This window comes from Castor canadensis, chromosome 3 (genome assembly GCF_047511655.1).
Source record: "Castor canadensis chromosome 3, mCasCan1.hap1v2, whole genome shotgun sequence".
Classification (NCBI taxonomy): Eukaryota; Metazoa; Chordata; class Mammalia; order Rodentia; family Castoridae; genus Castor; species Castor canadensis.
Window position 1 is genome coordinate 54,210,157 of NC_133388.1, and position 13,157 is coordinate 54,223,313.

The window sequence follows — 13,157 nt, forward strand, 5'->3', positions numbered from 1 at the left end:
CCTGGTCTGAAAGAGACTCAGTTTACTATAGAACGAGAGAAGGCTCCCTTGCTGGAGAACAGGATTTCTAAAGAGTAAGTAAGACAAGGAAGAGTTTTAAGAATGAAGAAATGATAAACATAGTTTATAAGATTTGGAGCTAAAGCTTGATTGCAGGGAAGCTCTGAGCAGAGCCACTACCTAATTTATAGTTAGGAGAGCAAGAAAACAGTTACTAACTGGAGCATGAGATCTGGAAAAAACCTGTAGCAAGACTGGCAATGCCACAACCTGAGCAGCAGACTTGCTCCAACCTTATACCAGGACCCTGAGTCCCAGAGAACTCTGCTTTCAAGATAGGGAGCCAGGCCACATGCATCACAAAGAGAAACCTTTCCCTAGGGAAGCTTCTTGGTTCACTCCAAAGGTGAACAAAGCCCCAACCTTGTAGCTTCCTCTTCTAAGGCTTCCTCCTCTTCTCACTACTTGCAGCTCTTCAAAACACATTCCAGATCTACAACCTGCTTCTTCCTTCCCCAGAGTCAGGAGATGATATGAGCCTTTCTCCCCTGACTGTGAGTTGCATGGCTTTTGCTCTGTGGGGACCCGTGGAATTGAGACAGGCAAGAGGCTGAGCTCTGACAACAAGATCCATCCAAGGCAGAAAGGGCTCATGCACCTTTCGGCTTATGATGAAGTTTGCCAATCTAACCTCCAGCTGGCACTTATGCCATGCCCTTTGGGTGGTCCTGGTGGTCAGCCCAATAGAGAGGCTCCTGATAGCACAAAGAGAGGGACTGCAGATTCCTGGGTAAAGAAAATTGCATATCTATATCTTGAAATTAGAATACAAACCCTAGGTTTAAAAAGGTGTTCAAAGAGCCTTAGCCTATTATTTTTGGCCAGCAAACAAAAGCTAGCAATCCCAGAGCTCCTGGCAAAGTGGCCATTCATATTTCCTGGTGGTCTAAGCAGAAGAGTCCCTCAGGTTCATCTTAGGGTGAAGTCAAGGTCCTGAGGGATGCTACACCAACCCCAGCTGCATGGAGTCTTTGAACAGGAACTGAAGGGAATAAGAAGACCTTGGGCTTTCCTAGTGAGACACTTGCTATGGCCTGTGTATGTACAATCCACAAAGTGCTGAGTGATGGGGAGTTTTACTTACATATCTCTGCCCAGCTCATCAGTTTCCAGGCCTCTGCCTCCTGGTGTCAAGTTATTTGCTCTTGACTTCCTTAAAGGGCTACCAAACTGTGATTCATGACAACATGTGAGCAGAATCTGAGGGAAGCCTTTAAGATACTAATGCTTTTTGCACAAAGAGTTCCCGAAAGTTTATCATGTGGATATCTAATAGATTTAGCTGTAACAATGTGGAAAAATGGCGCTAGTCTGTAACATTTTCATCCAAGATACTCTGGTTAGGTCTAAACAAAGATTGACCACCATTTATCTGAATTAAAATCTGTGAATTCTATAACATGTGAGTCTGCAGTTGCCCACAGAGCACCACAGATGAGCACCCTTGATGATCAAGTCCTGCCTTTAATGATTTAATAGCTGTAAAGTTTGTGGACACAGGCAACACTATATGAACTGTATTCCTCACAACAGCTCCATCAGGTCATTATTACTGCTATCCCCCTTCTACAGATAGTGATAGCACCATGATATTAAGAACTGGTCCAGGGAACCTGAATTTGAGTGCTGGTAGCCTAGCCACAGTGGTATCTGTCACTGCTTCCAAACCAGAATCTGAGCCGTAGCCCTTCTCACCACTTGCAGCTCCTCAAAACACATTCTGTATCTACACACCTGCTTCTGAACAATGCAGAGATCAGGCATTCCCTCATCCTTTCTCCCAGTCAGCCTGTACCAAATGCACACCCATGAGGAGCTGAGTGCTGGGCAGGAGTGCAGGGTGGGGAGGGACACACAGGTGACTCAGTATGAGCCTTGCCCTTATAGAGCTTACAGTTCAGAAGAGATAAGCCATACCACAAATGACTCCAGCACAGGTAGAGAGCAAGCTTCCAGGAGAGAAGTGGTCAATGCCTTAGAAGTTGTGAAATGAACCAAGCCTTGTATGCACATATGAATAATAAAAGAAAAAAAAAAAAAGAAGTTGTGAAAAGGACAGAATTACTTGCAGCTAAAAGTCATAGCTGCATCAGAGTGGCCTGAACTGTAGGAGGTGTGTGTTAACCACCATGTGCTTGCTCCATCCAGTTAGTCCTGAGGACCAATAGATGTTTTCTGTTTCCATCCTCTGCTCTAACATCACTAGAAGAGTGATCACTACAACCCTTCAATGTACTACCTTTCAGAAATACAGAATTTTATCGTTACAGCAATCCTGAAAAAACTCATTGGAATCACATAGAGTTGTGTAAAATAAAACTGTAGATGTCTTTGGACAATGAACTGGACAGCTGGAGTTTCCCCTACTAAGTAGAAGAGCATCCATTTCAATAAATACTTAACTTTTTCTCAATGGAATCTCTTTCATAAAACATGGCAAACTCTATCTGGCAACGTTACATGGTGAACGTTTTGTGATAAGTCACAAGGCCACTGGAACTCCAGCTTTTCTATATGGGAAAGACAGAAAGGCAGAAATATGGATGCAAGAGGGAATCCAAGATTGAAGAAGCATCATTGATCCATGTCAGAGAATGGCAAAGAAGCATGAAAAGCTCCCAGTACTCCCAACTTGGTGCCACCTCTGCAGGACTGGACAGTGTTAAAAATCAACTATGGACTATGCCATGAGTTTGGGTGTAGACAGGAATGGCTTTAACACATTGCTGGGACTCCATCTGTGCTAGGGGAGCCCACTGCAGGGCAGGCTGATGCCCTGGGGCCACTGGGCAGAGGAGCTGCCGCCCCCATTCCATCCTGTCCTAGCTGGAGCTCCTGTCCCAGACCTTGAGGGATGGCAGAAACAGAGACAGGTGGCTGCTTGTCCCCCACAGCAGCAAAGCTGTTCTGTCTTCTGTCTCTAGCAATTTGTTTCTCTGCTGTTTCCAGCCGATGGTATTTGTCACTGCTTCTAAAAACAGCCATCAATGCTGCTGCTGCTGCATGACTACTGATAGTGGCCTCCCCTGCTCATTCCCTCTCCTTTTGTCCCTGCCTTTCTCTTTCTTGTCACTTTTGTTGCTTCTGAGAGTCCTGAGAAAAGACTGGCCATTTATAGACATCCTTGCCCAGCACAGCACTTCTTTCTGCCTTTGTTGTCTCAGGTCCGCTTCCTGGTGACCACGTCTTCCCGGGGCTGCTCGGCTGACAGGGGAATTGTGTGTGCATTTTTCTGGCAACTTCCTCTCCTTGAGCAACTGAAAAGGTGCAGATGCTGGAAAGCAAGTGCGCCTTTCCACAGTCGTGGTAATCTGTGCATGTCCATCTTTGAGAGCACTGACAGCTTGAGCAGATGACATGGCCCTGGTGAGGGAGGAAGTGGTCCAGGTGGAATGCAGAGTCTTCGTCACAGAGACCAGGGTCATTTATGAGGCCTCTAACTTGGGAAAATTCTATGGCTTAGTTCTTTTATCTGTGCGGAAAATACACCTAGAAGTAGTACTTTTGTCACCTCATGGAGCACTGTAAAATACTTAGCACCGCACTCCGTAAGTATTAATTATTATCATTACCATTGAGAGAATGACTGGAAATAAAGTTTCATTAAACACACTGAAGAAGAGTTTCCAAGGGCTTATTTGCCATAATCCACAATGCCTAATTGCATTGTGTTATTATCTCAAAACATTTTAGGAATTCTTTAGTGACCTGGAATTATAATTAATCATTCTGTGAAACAGTTCAAAAGTTCAGTGAGCTAGTAAAAGCTAAATAAAAATATAAGGGCTGGAGGCATGGCTCAGTGATCCAGCACTGACCTATGAGGCATGAGTTCAAGCCCCAGTACTGCCTCCCCCAGAACAAAAGAGTTTAAAAAAAAGCAAAATGGCTGTGAGATGTGTGGACGTGGTCATATTCTAGGAATCGTGTTTGAAATTGAAACTTCAGTTAATTCAATTCTGTGGTCGGAAAAAATGCTTGAAACTGCGTATCTCTTTTCTAATATCAGAAGGGTACTGGAGACAGAAAATCTTTTTGACCTCCCAAGGAATCCACCTAGCCCAGATTTGGAATTAGCTGGGTGATATCCTGGTGATTAGTAGAGTAAGATGGAAGCCCAGGTCCCACCCATACACGGTGTTAACAATACCCTTCCCAGATCTCCCACAGCTAAGGAAGGCCCTGAAAGTCCTCTCTGTCATCCTCATAGGGAATTTGTGACAACACTAAAATATGTCATTAGCAAAATCTATACTTTTTTTTTCCAGAAACTTTACATATCTCACTTTCTTTGGAGAAGCTCAAAGTAGTATGTGGACATTATTTTTGTTTATGTTGTATAGAGAATTTGAAAGGATACTAAAATCTTTTTTTTTTCAGCACTGAGGGTTAAACTCAGTCTTGTGCATGCTGAGCAAGCACTCCACTACTTGAGCCACGCACACCCCAGCCCTTTTTGCTTTAGGTATGTTTTTGTATAGGATCTTGCTTTATGTCCTAACAAGCCTGAACCGTGTTCCTCCTATTTGTGCTTCCCCACTTAGGTGGGATGACAGGCATGTGATACTATGCACAGCTTTTATTAGTTGGAATGGGGGTCTCTGGAACTTTTTTGTGCAGGCTGGCCTTAAACCATGATCCTCCTGATCTCCACCTCCCAAGTATCTGGGATTACAGGCTTGAGCCAATGCACCCAGCTTCTAAACTCATCTTAAATATATTCTCTCTGCAACATTGAGAATGAATTGAAACATTGAGTAGTATGAGGTATTAAGTGTCTTCCTGGTTACCTTTTGACTCTGAGGCCCTTAGTCATTCACAAATATTCTGGAAAAAAGTCTGGTCTTTAATTTCTATGTGTGGTTGGTAAATTTGACATAAAACAAGATGACTTTGTGAGGCTGCTGAGGGATAATGATAAAGCTTACAGAGTTACAGAGGTTTCATATTTGTAAGTGCCAACCTCAGCTATGTTTAGAATGTTTCATTCTGGGGCCTAGAGTACCTGTGGGTTTTGTTCAGATTATTATCATTATTTTCATCATGATCTTTGTTATTACTTACCCTGTATCACCTGTTATGTTCTCACTATGTTTGCAAATAATTATGTGACCATATCATTAAGTGAGCTAATTTCTATTATGAACATTATTGGCTTGGAAAACTACTTACTAATTTTCTCATGGCATCCTAGAAGGTAGCTAACCCTTTGATTCAGGGATGAGAGAGAGAAAAACCTTCCCAAGCTCACAAAGAATTTTTAAATAATTAGATATGATTTGGCTACAGCCGTTGCTAGCAAAACAAAGTAACTAAGTCAAGCCAGTCATCACCCCAATCCCAATAAAGCTAATGGCAAACAATTAGGCTAGGCCAGTAGAAATAAAGACATTTAGAAAAACAGGTACCTAGAACAACTTGAAGCCCTCAACTGCATCAGCAGAAGGGAGTAGAGACCAACGCTAATAATGCAACCACAATCATGTCTGATGGAAGCCCATCATTAATGAGGAATTCCTTTTAGAATTTCATGTGGCAAATTCTATGGTCCTCTGCTTCCCACCATATGAGAGCGAAGGTCACGAAGTCTGTGTGAGTGCCCAGGGTCCCCAGGGAATCACTAGGAGGCCACCAAACACAGGTGGGGCTCCCTCAGATTAGGAAGCACTCCCAGCTCACTCTGGCAATGCCAGTGAAGGACAGTCTTAGAAGGTCTAATGTCCTTCGCCTGCACCTAGACGTGAGTGGCACTCCTTGCCTCTACAAGGCACCTAACTCATGCTGTGCAGGTGATGGAATAATCCTCTAGGAACTCACTGCATCTCACATCTCACAAAACACCGTATTGTATCGCTTTAATTGCAGCTCACCATCAATGGTAAGTGTTCTGTGTGGGTGGAATGTACCAATATGGGCCTCTCTCCAACGGCTTGTATTTCTTTCTTCATTACCTTCTCTGTACAAAGATACCAACTTTCATACACAAACCCATGCTTTGCATATTGCACTCAGTGTTTATTGATCAGATTGTTGGTGGCATTCACACTTCTGAAATAGAAATTTCACAGCTTTACTGCTAAAATCTCGATCCTTCTTCAAAGCAGGTGCGTGTTTTGCTTATTTAATAGGCCTACCGGGTCTTTTTCTTGATTGAAAACTCAAGCTTGTCTTTGAAATAATTTTAGTTGCCAACATGGGTAAATTAAAACACTCATGCAGAGGGTAGTAGCAAGAGAAAGGGGGAAATATTTTACTGCATATGAGAAACTTATAATGCTCTTTTTTCATTTAAATACCTCTAAATTTCAGTGAAGGCAACAATATGGTATCAGATAACATTGTACTCAAAAACAGAATTTTTTATTTTACCAAGTGAATCTAACAGCCAAAGAACTTCACCTTTAAGTCACACGTCATCGGTTGGTTATAATGCTTCAGAACATGGTGGAACACTAAGAAACTTGCCCACTGACCAACAAAGCCTGTGAGGAACAAATCCTTCAAGCATCTATCTTAAAAGTACATGTGCTTCAACAAGGGGACTGGACTTTGAGCACATGATAAAGCGAGAGCACACAGGAAGGGGTGAGGATAGGTAAGACACCCAAAAAACTAGCTAGCATTTGTTGCCCTTAACGCAGAGAAACTAAAGCAGATACCTTAAAGCAACTGAGGCCAATAGGAAAAGGGGAACAGGAACTAGAGAAAAGGTTAGATCAAAAAGAATTAACCTAGAAGGTAACACACACGCACAGGAAATTAATGTGAGTCAATGCCCTGTATAGCTATCCTTATCTCAACCAGCAAAAACCCTTGTTCCTTCCTATTATTGCTTATACTCTCTTCAACAAAATTAGAGATAAGGGCAAAATAGTTTCTGCCGGGTTGCAAGGGGGTAGAGGGGGAGAAGGAGGGGGCGGGGGGGGTGAGGGAGGGGGTTGGAAGAGGGGGAGAAATGACCCAAACATTGTATACACATATGAATAAAATAAAAATTTTTTAAAAAGGTACATATGCTTTAAACAAGCAAATTTTAAAAAATTAAAGTATTATCTTATGCTTAGGGGAAATTGTTTTAAACTGATAGAAAAGCATAGATTCTGTTTAGGAAACAATTGTTTAAAATAGGAGAGAGGATGTCAGCGTTTATTTAGAACAATGAAGTGTTGTAAGTAAACCTCCAGATCCCATAATGGGGGAGTATTGTGGTAAGTGTTTATTCAAAAGAAGAAAGAAAAAATTTAAAGAGCCACATGTGAAATGAAGAGGTAAATGAAGATGGGAAAAGTAGGCAAGGGCATAGTTGAATAAAATCGTGAAGTTCCTTTTAATTAACATCAGATCTTGCTTTTCTTTGTGTCACATGAACTGAATGGAGGAAGGAGATTGGCTGTAGGAGGTGAACATTAGTGTGGACAGACAGCAAATCTACACTTCCCTGAGTTTCTCAGTGGTGCTGAAAAAGTCTGAGAATTCAAAAGGACACAGCAGTCCATTCAAAGAGTGTTCTTCAAATGAATGTCAGTGTCATGTCTTCACCCAAGAAGTGTCATGTCCTTATAAAGAAGTGATCTTTATAAGTTTGCCACTTAACAAAATAAAACTATTCAAATGATCATTGGGCATGTGACATCCAGAACAGATGGCAGCTCTGCTGACAGAACTGTGAAAGTGTTCTCTGAAATTATAGACTACAGATTAATTCACTGTCCCGTGGGAACTGGTGTAGGCTTCAGTGCAGATGAAAGCAGGAAGTCTGTTCTCCTGGTACCTATTTGTGTCATTCCTTCAACTTGTGCAGTTCCTAAGAAAAAGAACTCTTGAGTCCTGCCAGCTGCAAATGTGGTGCCAGCGATCTCTCTGGGGCACCAAAGCCAAAGCAGACTGTTTAATTCAAGGAATAAAGTGACATGGCCTGGCTTTGTAGGAACTGATTTCCATAAAAACCCAAGTGCAAAAAGAAATAATAATTAGAAGTGGTATGAATACTACAGTTTGAAGAAGATAGCCGGTAAAAGAGCCAATAAAAGACTCTCAACCAGAGAAAATGTTTAAACTCTTAAACAGGATACTTATCTAACTGATTTCCATAAGGTTAGAAATCTTGCTCAATAGTTCAGAAACTAAAAATCAATTACAATGCTCTCGAAGCTGTTTCTCTGAGAACGCCTTAATTTCAGCGGTGATTGTTATCACAGGCTGTTGCAACCATTGTGGAATGGCTGATTAAAATGTAAAGCAACAGAGCAAAATCAGTCCTAGCAACGGTGGTAGTTGAGAGTCAGAATTGGGGAAATACTGAGTCCTCCCCAGAAACTAGAGCCTAGAATAGAACAGCCAATGTCTGGCCCTGCTGAAACTCACTGACTCTGGCAGAGCAACAATAAAGCTTCTCAAGAGTGGACAGAGAACCCCACATTCAGACAGCAACTTCAGCACCAAGTCCACCTTGCCTGAGAAGGAAGTCTACAGATGCATAGAATTTTATGGGGACCAAGGAATGAATTTATTTTAGTATGTGTGTGTCATAAAATTATCCTCCAGAAAGTGAACACAATTCAGTCAGTTTTGTCTCCAAAAGCAGACTCTCTTTGGGTTACTGTGTTCAGGTCTGGTCTGTGTTTGTTACTTGACTTTCAGGACCAGTAGTCACAGAGCAGGTGCCAATTGTACAATGAAATGGTGATTGCTAAACTTTCTGTTCCTGGCAGAAGGAATGCACTGCCTACTGAATTATAAAATAAAAACATCTTCTTAGAACAGGTGAATTAAGCCTCAGATAGCAGAGGGAAGTAGTGTATTAGCTGATGGTCACCTGTCTTGAACCCTTAAATGTTTTACTTAAGGAACAGTTTTGGAATTCTTACCCCCAAGAAGCAGAAACCTCGCCTTCTTGTTTATTTTCAAGTAAAAAATAAAGTAACTTGTATTCCTTGATCCCACACCAACAGGTGGTGGTGGTGGTTGTCAGGAATGTGTTGGGTATGAGAAGGAAATAAATTAACTAGTGGATTTTAATTTGCTCCCTCCCCAAGAAAAATTATAAAGATAATCTTCATATCAAAATTAGTTTCTTTTACCAATTATGATAGCTTTTCTAGGTCCTGCATTTTAGTCTTCATTTTGATTCTTACTAAAATTAAAAAGCAATACCAAATCACCTGTCAGAAAATTAAAAGACTCAAATAGCCAGACAGTCTTGAAAAAGGACAAAGTTAGAGTGTTCATACTTTCTGTCTTCAAAACTTAGCACAAAGCTACAGTGTCAAAACTGTGTGTTGCTAGATGAAGAGAGACATATAAGCCACTGGAATAGGATAGCCCTGAAATAAATTCCTGCATATATGGCCAAATGATCTTCCACAAAGGCAACAGATCGTTCAACAGGGAGAAAGACAGTCTTTTCAACAAACGGGGTAGGGAAAACTGGGTATTCACACAGGGAAAAATGAAGTTAGACACCTACCTAACTGGTATATAAAAACTGATTCGAAATAGATCAAAGCCCTAAATATAATATCTAAAATTATAAGACTTTTAGAAGAAAACGAAGGGGAAGAGCTTTGGCAATGGTTTCTTAGATATGGCATCAAAAGCATAAACAACAAAAGAAAAAAAAATCTTCTCAAAATGAAAAATATTTATGCCTCAATGGTCACCATCAAAGGAATGAAAAAGCAACCCATAAAACAGGAGGAAAAATTTACAAATCATGTATCTGATAAACAATTGATATCCAGAATATATAAAAAACTCCTATAACTCAATAAAAACAACAACAATTAAAATATAGGCAAGGACTTGAATAGTCTTGTCCCCAAAGAAGATGTACAAATGATTAATAAGGCCAGGTGCCAGTGGCTCAGCCCTATAATCCTAGCTATCAGGAAGATTGCAGTTCGAAGCCAGCCCAGGGCAAATAGTGAGACCCAATCTCGAAAATGCCCATCTCACACACACACACACACAAAAATGGGCTTGGAGGTGTGGCTCATGCAGTATGAACGCCTGCCTAGCAAGCATGAGGCCCTGAATTCAAACCCCAGTGTTCCCCCCAAAAAAACCCATAAACATATGAAAAAATGCTCAATATTGTTAGCCCTTACAGAAATGCAAATCAAACCACAATGATACACTGCCTTTTTCCTGTTAGGATAGCTGTTATGTTAAACACACACACACACACACATACACAACAAACAGAAATAGTAAGTATTGATGGGATGTTGGGAAACTGGAATTCGTATGCATTGCTGTGGGAGTATACAATGCTACATCTGCTGTGGAAAACAGTATGGTGAGTCTACAAAAAATTAACATAAAATTACCATATGATCCAGTAATTCCACTTCAGAGTGGATATCCATAAGAAGCAGAAGCCAAGAGTCATTTAGGTGTTTGTTCATCCTTGATCATAACATGGTTAGTCACAACAGCCAAAACATGGAAACAACCCAACCCTCTATGGATGGATAAATAAAATATGGTTAATGCATATATTAGAATATTTTTCGGTCTTAAAAAGACAGAAATTTTGATACATGATACAACATAGATGAACCTTAAAAACATTATACTAAGTGAAATTAGCCAGTCACAAAAGAACAAATTGCTGAACAATTCCACTTATATGAGATTCCTGCCTTCTGAGATTCATAGAGACAAGTAGAGTGGTGGGTGCCAGAGGCTGGGAGGAAGGGAATGCAGAGCTAGTATTTAATGGCTATAGAATTTCAATTTGGGAAAACAGAAAATATCTGCAGATGAATTGTGTTGATGGTTACACAGCAATGCAAATGTACTTAATGCTACAGAACTGTACATTTAAAATGGCTAAGCTAGAAATTTTTATGTTATATATGTTTTACCACAATAAAAAGTAAAAACAATACACAGAAACAATGAGTGAACAAATTGTCAAAAAATTAGGAAGAAGTGAAATGTCCAAAAAATGGAAGAACAAAGAATGATTAAATAAATGATGACTACACCCTCAATGGGATATTTATGTAGCTAAAAGGTTTTATTGATGGTAGAAAGATGTAGAAAGATGAAAATGCCTATGGTATTGTATTAAATTGGGGGGTAAAACTGTCATGTACTATGATTGCAACTATAAATAAATTTGGTTCCAGAAAAAAAAAAAAACTAAATTGAAAAACCAATGTGCTTTAAACTTTTCCATTAGAATGGTGAGGTTATTTACTTTGTTTTCATCTATTTCCCAATTGTTTTGGAAATCAGATGTAATCATTTTTAATGCAATATGAATTTATAATGAAAAATGAAAGGAAGGAACAAGGAAGTTTTTAATAATTATTATTAACATCTTTTTTAGTAATTATCCATAAAATCCAAAGTTCTGGAGATTTTAAGGCTTTTGCAAAGAAGTATAAATATCAAAAAAGCACATGATTAAGGTTCTCAGTAACTCCATGTTCAGTTCTGTTTCAAAAGCCACTCAGCATTCAGATCACTTAGCAGAGGTCAGGAAGACAAACACCCCTAAAGGAAGAAACTTTTCAAGGATTGTCATGAGTTTGTCACTGGGCAAAGACAACTTCTTAGAGGCAGAAACTGTATGCTTGGACAGTTGCCTATCTAGGTTAAAGCAGCCTCACAGCTTGACAAATAGGGCAGCCTTTAAAAGTGTTTTCCAAAAAGAGGGCAATGACTCTAAGTAGGTTATTCACAAACTTCATTCTATTTTCTTTCCCCAAGTTATTGTTCACATCATCTCATTGTCTCTCACAAACCACACCTGTCCCCCCACCACCCACCCCAAAAAAGTGAACCCCACCAGTGTGCTGGGGTTCAGATGGTGATGTCTGCTCTCTCGAAAGGAATGGGAAAGTGGATCATAGTGTGTGTTATACAGCAGCCCCTCACAGAGGCCTTGTGACCTCAGCAGCTCACAGGAGAGTCAGCTTCCCAGACAGTGGCAAGGAGATGCCATGGAGGGTGAACCTTGGTGTGTGAAGGTCACTAGATTCACAGGGTTCCAACCTCTGTGCTCCTTCTGGTGGGTCCTGTTGTTTCCAGTTTCCTGTAAGAACCTCATTCAATCTGTCTTCCAGAGCCACTGTCCATGCAGACATTGCCACAAAGTATTCTTGTAAACTGAGTTCCATTTCTGTGATGCTCTTGGATTTTGGTTTGAAGATGCTTTCCAAAGTCCCAGTTTGCTTTTCCTCTGTCTTCCACCATTTTGGACCATTTTCTTCTCTCATCAATCCTAGGTCGTTCGAGATCAGATCTCTCACTGCACAGTGAAATTGCGCCAGACCACTGGTCTCATGGAATACTGCTTGGAGGTGATTAAGGAAAATGATCCTAGTGGCTTTTTGCAGGTAAGTAGCTTCAGTGGCAGATTCCAGATGTTCCATGGGACTGAGTGCAGGATACATAGGTAGGACACCCAGCAGCGTTGGCTGAGCATGGGTCCTCAATAACAGAACACTGTAGGACGTGTGCAAGTACCTGCTAAATGTACTCCACTGACTTCCTAGAAGTCTCTGCCACCATGTGCTGACTGAGAAATGCATTGTGGGTTTAGGGGCGGGGGTAGGTGGGTGGTTATTTTTATTCTTGTGTTTAATCATGAAAACATTACTCCCTGTAAGTTCTTCCAAAGTAGAGCATTGCCATGCCTGAGAATTAGGCCTTTTCCTTTACCAGCTGTTGGATAATTTTGTTGGCCAGAAACATCTGAGTGTGCAAGGTTTCTACTTTCTTGTCACTTCCTACTAATTGGCCAGCAAGTCAGTGATTTCTTGAACAGTGTTTTTCATTTTCAGTGTTGTTTTAGTGAAATGCTATGATGTAAGCTGGATTTTATTTAAGTTTTAATCATAAAAATAAGTAACCTTTCAGTAAGGGACATGTGGATAGATCTCCTCCAACTCACATTCTACTAAACTGGCCCAGAATGACAGAGGGAAAATTAATTAAGTAATGAAAGAATCTTCCACCAAAGAATAAAGTGATAGTCACATAAAAATAGTGTGCTTAAACTGTAAGGAATTCCATACACAGCCTCTCTAAGCTAGTCTTGGTAGCCTACCCACACATCAAAATAGAAGCTTAGATCTGTTGGT

At 40.6% G+C, this 13,157-nt stretch overlaps 1 protein-coding gene across 10 annotated transcripts in view; it reads left to right on the forward strand.

Moving 5' to 3' along the window:
- The window catches only part of Trim9 (tripartite motif containing 9), a 104,387-nt gene that overhangs the window by 55,575 nt on the left and 35,655 nt on the right, over positions 1–13,157 (forward strand). For all 10 annotated transcript variants that reach the window (XM_074067990.1, XM_074067991.1, XM_074067994.1 and 7 more), the window contains exon 4: positions 12,300–12,410. In XM_074067990.1, coding sequence (XP_073924091.1) covers positions 12,300–12,410 — 111 coding nt within the window. The remainder of the gene's footprint in view (positions 1–12,299; positions 12,411–13,157) is intronic.